The sequence below is a fragment of the Mastomys coucha genome, unplaced genomic scaffold, assembly GCF_008632895.1.
Source record: "Mastomys coucha isolate ucsf_1 unplaced genomic scaffold, UCSF_Mcou_1 pScaffold14, whole genome shotgun sequence".
Taxonomy (NCBI): Eukaryota; Metazoa; Chordata; class Mammalia; order Rodentia; family Muridae; genus Mastomys; species Mastomys coucha.
The window spans coordinates 86,378,518-86,387,931 of NW_022196896.1; the positions used below are offsets into that span (position 1 = coordinate 86,378,518).

The following is a 9,414-nucleotide window of genomic DNA, read 5'->3' on the forward strand; positions in this document are numbered from 1 at the left end:
TTTGTTGACCAGGCTAGCCCAGAAGTCACAGATCCACCTACCTCTGCCTTCCAAGTGCTGGGTTTAAGGTGTGTGCCACCATTTCCAGAGTAAAGTTACCTTTTTAATTGTGTATAAAGTCAATCTTAGAAGAGTTGAATATAAGACATCTTATATTTTATCCCACATGGTATATGTGATTTTTTGCTTAAAATATTATTCCTTCTCTTGATGAATATTAACCTAAGTAATGGTGATTCCTGCCTTTGTCTAAAAATTATGAAATAATTTTAGTATTTCAATTTTAATAATTTTCAATCTATTCTTTTATCAGATGGTATGTGCAGTTACCTACACAGCAAGCTCATCAGTATCATGAATCAGAGACTCCTGGTGTCCCTTTGTCACCATCACCATTTCCTATGTCTCCTCTTGAAGAAGAGGAAACTGTAGTCAGAGATGAGAACTGTGCGTTGCCCTCTCGTCTCCACCCGCAAGTAGCGCATAAGATTCAGGAATTAGTGTCACAGGGAGTAGGACAAGTGTATGCAGTGAGGAAGCAGCTAAGGTACAGGAGGAGCAGTGTTTCCTTTACGCCTGTTGCTAAGTCGTAACTCGTAAGAGTAGAGGTGCTTGATAGCAGTCTTCCAGGACAATGCCACAGAGGGATAGAGTGTGTCTTCATCTTACCTATAGATGTTATTTCCACTAATGCTTGGCAGCCTTCATATAGTCTTAATATAATCCTAATTATGCATCTTTGGCAGACTGGATTATTTTTAAATGATTAATTTATTTTTATTTTATTAGCTAAGGTCTCACCCTGTAACCCAGACTGGCCTTTATTTCACTGTATAGCCCAGGCTGGCTTCTGATTTTCAGCATTCTTTCTATCTCAGCCAGCCAAGTGCTGAGATTATGGGTGTAAGCCACTAACTCTGTAATGAATTGAATGATATAATGCATATCTCAGAAAAAACTTGTAGAATCAAAAATTAGAAATCTAGACTAAGGTATTTATTTTAGATTATTTGAAATGAAATAGTATTTTATTATAAGATAATACAGGGGATGAATATGATCAAAATAGAATACATACTTGTATGCAGTTCTCAGAAAATTACTTAAAATATTAGATTTTTTAAAAAACATAATAAACTAAACTATTTACTGTAACAATATATAATGTTATATTCAATTATATATGTATGTTATGTATCACTACAATATTAATTAAGCAAATTATCTTGAGTATCATTAAAGTTAGTCCAAAATACTACAAATAAAAGTTTCATTAGGTGAAGAACTATTGAGATAAACTATAAAATAATAATTATTATAAGGCAGTTAGTATGTGCATAGCACATATTTGGCCAAACCTTTAAATATATCATTTCTCAACAGCTTAATAAAGATGATACGTTGAGAAGATGGAAATTCAAAGTTGGTAAATAATTGACTTGAGAGACTGACTCAGAGCTGAGCCCTGGCTCTTGTTTTATAGCCTGTGTGCTGTCATGTTCCCTTGCTCCTTTTGGCTATTGTGTAGTGAAACCTCAGTAACAAAATGAATACTTCTAAGATTTTTTTACATTGGGTCTCACTGTGTAGCCCTGGCTAGATTGGAACTCATGGCCTGGAACTCAGAGGGGCCACCTGCCTCTGCATCCCTAGTGCTGGGATCAAAGTGTGCACAGCCGAACCCAGCAGATAAGCATTACTTTTTAGATACTATATAACCTTTGTATTTAACATTTGTTTTCATCAAGGCCTACAAAACAAAGCTAAATTCTAGTAAGGCCATCACTGTTTACTAACATTTGGCCAATCTGCTTACTTCAAATTACTTATTTATTTACTTTTAATTAATTTTTTTCAAGATAGGGTTTTATTTCATATCCCTAGTTGTCCTCAAACTCGCAGATCCCCCTGCAGAGTGCTGCGTTAAAGGCACATGCCACCACTGCCCAGCTGCTTCAAGTTATTTAAAAAGAAGTTGAATGAGAAGAAAAGCAATACAACTCACCAATTTTATCCAATAAATATAATGCATAAAGTACACATGTATTAAACCATGATTCATCTATTTTCATATAATTCTGTAGTAATGCTACCTTTCTTACAATATCTTACCTTCTTATGGTATTTGAACTATCAAATTTTGTGTAATATTATTTAAGGCCTTTTGGAAGCAGTGTAATATGATGTTTATGTATACAAATTAGAAATGGGTCCATGTTTTCCTGCTTATTAAGTAGGTATATATCAAGGCAGCTTCACCTTCTGCAGTCTTCAGCTCCTCATCTGGAAAGTGGGATTGATAATTACACCTGGTCACATGACCACAGCAGTAGTTACAGGAGGTACCTGTAGTGTGTTCACACTTGTGCCTGGTATGGAAAGGATCTAAAACAGAACTGTGTTCAAGCTGAGGAGTGTGGTTCAAGTTTAACTCATAAAAATGTCAAAGCTCTGCAATTTGTGTGCTTTGAACCAGAGAAATAGCAGCTTCTTTTAGCCTGTATGAATTCTGTTGCTTTGATAAGTAGACACAAATCTAAAGTGGCTCATATGAATTACTTTCAGAAATATGAATTATACTTTTAAAAAAGTATTATTAAGAAAGAACCTTTCTTTCAATCTGTAAGTGTATCATTTCAGTTATGTTTTTATTTTATATTTTCCACAGAAAATTTGTGGAAAGAGAACTGTTCAAACCTGATGAGGTACCTGAAAGACACAATTTATCTTATTTTCCAACTGTAAATGATATAAAAAATCATATCCATGAGGTACAGAAATCCTTGAGGACTGGAGATGTGGTATATAACTCAGAGATTATTCCAGCAACGGTATGATCACACCCACTTCTTTGTGTCATTAGAGCCTTTCTCAGCTCCTGCTAACACTGTAGAGCCTCTAGTTCCTGTCTGTATTTGGCCTGATAGAAAGGGCTACTGTTACACCATCTCAATTATTATGATTCAAGAAAATGCACAAGGTAATTTTATAAAATATGAATACTACAAGCTCTCGGATGATGACTGACTGTTTGCTACTCTCGCAAGGAAGAGAAACAGATTTCTGAATCTAAGTATAACTATTTTTCATGAGAATTATTTCTTATTTAGCTTACAGATATTTACTGAGCACATACTGAATATATCTGTCCCTCCACTTTTAAAAATAGGTGGGCATGGTTAAGTAGTTCAGGTTCAAATGCAGAGTTTTGATGTGAGTTCTGTATGCCATATATTAATATTACTTTTCACCTCATATTTTTATAATGTAGTTTCCCTGTCTATATTAGCAATTTCTGAGACATTTTTATCATAATTATGCAGAAGTCAGCGATTTTATGAGGTAGTGACTACAATTAAAATCTCAGTAGTATTAATCTCTCCTTTCTGACTTTTACTTTTCGGGTTTTAGAATCTGAACATTTTAAATTTTTACACATGTGTGTGTGTATATATATGTATGTATGTATGTATGTATGTATGTATGTATGTATGTTTTATTTGCATGCTTGGGGCCCCAGGGAGGCTGGAAGAGGGTGTCAGACCCCCTGGGGTTATGGATGACTGTGAACCACTATTGTGATTGCTGGGAATTAAACCCAGATCTTCTGGAAGATCAGTTGGTGCTCTTAACTGTTGAGCCATCTCTCCAGCCCTGGTACTTGGATATTTCAAATGCTAGAACTGCTGAGATGGGGTGTGTGTGTGTGTGTGTGTGTGTGTGTGTGTGTGTGTGTGTGTGTATACATATGTGTCTGTCTAAACTTTTAGTAATTGATGTCCTCAATTCAAGAAATAAAATAGATTTGCCATCTACACTTCCTATCCACGTTGTTAATACCTGAATTCAAAAGTGAAGAGGGTAATTACAGAGCAAATACAAGCTATAGTGTGAAAATATGATAGGATGCTGGGAGGGAGGGGCTTTGTAAAGTACGTGCCTCCCTACCATGGCTATCTAGTGTGAATCATCAGAACCCACCTAAAAATGTATGGTGCGTGTGAACTTATAATGCCAGTAGGGGGCAGGGGTGCAGACAGGCGTGGGGCTGGCTGACCAGTGGTGAGCTCCAGGCCAATGAAAGATTCCATCTCAAAGGAAATAAAGTCAGTATTCCCTCTGGCATTCATATGCATATGCACACACACACACACACACACACACACACACACACACACACACACACACCACACACTTTTGGCTAGATGGCTGTGTGGTAAAGGTGCTCGCCACCTATCCTGACTACCTGTGTTTGATCAGAGCCCCTAAGGTAGAAAGATAGAACTGACTTCCAAAAGTTGCCCTCTGATTTCTACATGTATATTAAGGATAAGCATACACACACATGTACACACAAAATAAGTAAATAAAGTAAACTTTAAGAAGAAAATATTAGTTGCATTGTTGTTTTAAGATAATTCTCAGTATAACTATTGTGTTTTTACTGAAACAAATGTTCTCATTTCAGCTTCAGTGGACTACAGATAGTGGGAATATTCTCAGAGAGACTGTAACAGTTACATTTGCAGAAGGTATGTTATTTTGGATTTTTTTTTTTTTTTTTTGTATTTTTGTTTTTGTTTTTCAAGACGGGGTTTCTCTATGTAGTCCTAGAACTCAGTCTGTAGACCACACTGGCCTCAAACTAAAAAATCCACCTGCCAGGCTGGAGAGATGGCTCAGCAGTTAAGAGTACTAACTGCTCTTCCAGAGGTCCTAAGTTCCATTCCCAGCAACCACATGGTGGCTTACAACCATCTGTAATGAGATCTGACGCCCTCTTCTGGTGTGTGTGTGAAGAGAACTACAGTGTACTTATATACATAAAATAAATTAAATTAAAAAAAAAAAAGAAAGAAGTCCACTTGCCTCTGTCTTCCAAATACTGAGATTAAAGGCATGTGCCACCACCACCACTTGGTTCATTTTGCATATTTTTATAACATAAAAGTCAGTTAATATTGTATCTGGAAAGAACTTTAGATAGCTCATATAATGAAATTATTTTTGTTTTTCATATGTGTGCTCATGTGTGCGGGTATATATGCATGTGTGAAGGCCAGAGATTAATGGCAGGTGTCTGCCCCATTACTCCCCCAATTTTTTTCTTTTTTTTTTTTTAATTTTGAAACAGGGTTTATGGCTAACCCTGGAGCTCCTATCTGAGCTGGTGAGGAAGTTCCTGGGGCCGGCCTGCCTGCCTCTCCACTCCCCTAGTGCTGGGGTTACAGACTCTCCCAGGAAGTTGTGATGATCTGACAGGTTCTAGAGACAGTGAAGTAGATGCATGCTCTATTTGTTTGTGGGTATATCTGTGTTCCTGTGTGTATTTTGGTTTTTACTTCTTTGTTGTTGATTTGAAACAGTCTCATTCTGTTCCTGGGCTGGTCTGGACTGTTAGGCTGGCCTCAAACTCATGATAGTCCTCCTTTGTTAGTCTCAGAAGAGCTAGAAATTATAACCATGAGGTACCATGCCAGGCTAGTTTGGGATTATGAATTAATTAATTACTTAATTTGTTTATTTATCTTGAGGCAGGGTCTTACTATGTAGCCTTGACTAGCCTGGAACTCACTAGACTGACCTCATACTAACAGAGATCAACCTGCCTCTGCCTCCCATGCGCCTCCATGCCTGGCTATGTGTTTGTTAATTGATATTTTGTTTGTTTGTTTTCAGACAGAGTGTTAAGTACCCAGTCTGTCCTCAAACTCACTTCTATAGCCAAGAATTACCTTGTACTACCTATCCTTCTGTGTCCCCTCCAGAGTTCAGGACACCCTTGCCTAGCTTACTGATGATTATTTGAAATCTTTTGCAAACTTTGACTTTGTCTTATCTTCTATTCTAATTCTAATAGTAATGATTGTTATGAAATTCTAGAAAATAATATGTCTATCTCTTGTTTAATTTAGGAAATTTACTAGGAGAACCAATTCCCAGCAAACTGGGGACAAGTCAGACACAGACTTCCTTGTCTCCAGAGCCACTTCCCTTGCTCTCCCCACTTTCTTCATTTCCACCCAAGATATTTACACACTTACAGGTAGGTACCCATTAAACAGGTAAATCTAGGGATCTTTCTATTCCATGACTTCTTTTATATTCATTGCAGATAGTTGCTCTGAAATTACAATAGTGGCTACATATTTCTTCATTACTAATTTTCCAGTTCTTTGCAATTTGATGTAAAATGGTAACTCAGGTAATATGCTTTAAAAGTTTAGAGACTATGAATGCTTTGTTGTACTACATTTCCCTTGGTCCTTGTTTCTATCTTCATAGACTACTTGGTAGTCATTACATACCTATTTTTTTTTTCAAAAGACTCTCCTACAAGAATGTCATATTAGTAAATGCAAACACATTTTGATACAGCTTTTTTCTCTTTGGAAGGCTTTGAAGTCACAGCCCAGAATCTCCTCTCCTGATGGACCACAAGCTTTGGTATCAGTGAACAGCTGTGCATCCTCTAGTCCTTCTGGCCTTGTGGATACAGTCGGAAATGCTGAAGCGAATAACCACTCTCTACTGCTTGGTCAGAGTCAAAACCTTGGAACAGATACATGCCGAACTCAAAACAATGGCACTTCCTCTTCCATGAGCAGTCTCCCAGAATCAGTTCAGAATCTAGTTGCAATGGATCAGCTGGTGGAAGGTGAAAATGTTGAGGATGCAGGGAATCCTGAAGGAAGTATAAATAGGACTCTGTTGGGAGAAGTACAAACCATTCCAATACAAATCATAGACAGCCATCCAGCTCTTGGTAAGTGACCATCAATTTACAATTCTTTTTAACCGTTTATAACCTGGGATCCCTACATCAAATAAAAGGAAAACCAGTTGTTTCTACCCAGAGCATTTTCTAGTTCAAACAAAATTATGAGAAAAAAATTATGAGATTTCACTTACTTAATATTTTTTCTTATTTTGTCTAATTATTTAATTCCAATGAAATTTTCATTGCTTATCTCAGCACTTAGAAGGCTTAGGCAGAAGGATTCCAAATTCAAGGACACCCTGGGCTACAAAACAAGTCCCACACCAGCCTAACCAACTTAGCAAGATCCTGTGTCAAAAAGAGGGCTGGGGTAGTAGAGTCCATAGTAAGCCCTAAGGACTGCATTCAGTCCCCAGTACAGACAGGAAAAGAAAGAAAGAGGATGAGGAAGGAAATTATTCATTTATTTTTAATAACTTTTATTTTATGTTTTGATACAGGGTTTCACTGTGTAGCTCTAACTATGCTGGAACTTACTATATAGACAAGGCTGGCCTCAAACTCAGAGATCTGCCTGCCTCTGCCTTTCAAGTGTTGGAATTAAAGCGTGTGCTAAAGGTTAAGCAGTGGCTTAACCCTTATTTATTTATTTTATCATGCATATAAGACTTGCCTAAGTGTATGTATGTGTGCTACATGTATGCCTGGTACCTAGGGAGGGTAAAATAGGGTGTTGGGTCACCCAGAGCTGGAGTTACAGATGGTGAAAACCACTATGTCGGTGCTGGGAACTGACCCAGATCCTTGGAGCCATGTCCCCAGCCCCACAACTCATTTCTAAGTGCTGGTGCACTTCTGTGGGAAGAGATCAGTATGCTTTTTGCTTTGAAGTATAACAGTCTTCACAGGAATTATTCTTAGAATACATATCTGCCTCTATCTTTATCGTCACTCTTTTGGTAAATAAGAATGTGGATAGTTCATTCCAGGAAGAGTCACAGTCTTTAAATTTATGGGAGACAAACTTGTAAGACAGTTGCCGTACCAGCACTTGTAAGACAGTTGCCGAACCAGCACTTGGAAGGCAGAGGCAGAAGAATCTCTGAGTTCCAGGACAGCCAGGGCTACACAGAGAAACCCTGTCTCAGAAAATCAAAAAAAGAACAGACAAAAAACCAACAAAATAAATTTACCCGAGAGCTTTTGTAACTATGGAGTAAGTTTATAGATGAAGACAAAAATAAATAAATGTAAATTAATTGTCATAACTCCATGAGAAAGTTAACTATAGTCTCATTCTACAGATAGGAAACCAAGGCTCGAGCAAGTTAAGTACTTGCCTGATGTTTGTGTTTAATAAGTTATAGCGGAGGGAACTATGCCCAGGCATTCTTACCTTCTAAAGCCTTCTTCCTTTTTAGCACACTCTCACCCTCTGTGTTGTCATGTAGCATTTCTGAAAGCATGAATCCAAATGGCTTTCAAAGACGCCCTTTTTAGTTCATATCTGTTTGCTTTATCTAGTGAGGTCAACCTGAGGGGCTCCCTTCTCTTGGGGTCATTCAAATCCATGTTCCTTGGGTTCCTATGTCCTGTGATTGAACTCCAGTATACTTGTAAGTTACAGTACTGGATATGTTCAGCACATTGCTAAACAAGCCAGTTCCTGTAACCTCTGCTTTCTAAGAGCAACTAAAGAGCAGAGATTCTTAATAAAGTACAATGAAGATTTGAGGTTAGGCATGATGGTGCATGCACTTGATCTCTGAGTTCAAGGCCAGCACGATCTATGTAGTGAGACCCTATCTCAAAAACAAAACAAACAAAAAGGCGAAGATGCTAAGCATTGCAGTGGCCAGTTGACAGCATTATTGCTGGTCTGCTGGTGCTGTCCATGTGGTTATAATAATTACGGTGGAGATCTTCTGCTTAGGTTTCTGAAGTGTTTTAGATAAGCAAACATATAGGTCACCCAACTGAGATAGAGCAATCACTGTAAGATATGCCACTGTGTCTTCAAATATGCCAAAATATTTATCTCAGTGTCACCATAACCCTTTTCTAACTTATGATATATTTGCATTTATTTTAAATTTATATATATTTATTATTTATTTATTTATTTATTTTAATGTTTAATGTTCCATACTCTTTTTTTTCTAAATTTGTTAACATTTAAAAACATTTTAAGTAAATAGAATTAAATCACATTCTTGTTTCTCTTTTGTACTCCAACTCCTCCCAGAGCCCCCCTTCAATATTTACAATACCTTTTTTTGTCATATTCTTTAAAATTTATAAAATATTATAACAACAAAAATGAGTATTATAAAAGTTGTTTGATATAAAACAACAATCAATTTAGGGGCTGGCGAGATGGCACAGTGGGTAAGAGCACCGTCTGCTCTTCCAAAGGTCTTGAGTTCAAATCCCAGCAACCACATGGTGGCTCACAACCACCTGTATTGAGATCTGACGCCCTCTTCAGATGTGTCTAAAGACAGCTATAGTGTACTTATGTATAATAATAAATAAATCTTTAAAGCCGGGCGGTGGTGGTGCATGCCTTTAATCCCAGCACTTAGGAGGCAGAGACAGGCGGATTTCTGAATTCGAGGCCAGGTCGGTCTACAGAGTGAGTTCCAGGACAGCCAGGGCTATACAGAGAAACCCTGTCTCGAAAAACCAAAAAG

The 9,414-nt window shown here is 37.5% G+C and overlaps 1 protein-coding gene across 8 annotated transcripts in view; it reads left to right on the forward strand.

The window, feature by feature from the left end:
- Positions 1-9,414, forward strand: part of Carf (calcium responsive transcription factor) — a 55,630-nt gene that overhangs the window by 40,709 nt on the left and 5,507 nt on the right. For 7 of the 8 annotated variants that reach the window (XM_031367660.1, XM_031367654.1, XM_031367661.1 and 4 more), the window contains 5 exons: positions 314-547; positions 2,669-2,831; positions 4,469-4,532; positions 5,916-6,046; positions 6,397-6,766. In XM_031367660.1, the coding sequence (XP_031223520.1) occupies positions 314-547; positions 2,669-2,831; positions 4,469-4,532; positions 5,916-6,046; positions 6,397-6,766 (962 nt within the window). The remainder of the gene's footprint in view (positions 1-313; positions 548-2,668; positions 2,832-4,468; positions 4,533-5,915; positions 6,047-6,396; positions 6,767-9,414) is intronic. The other variant, XM_031367662.1, reaches the window with a different exon arrangement.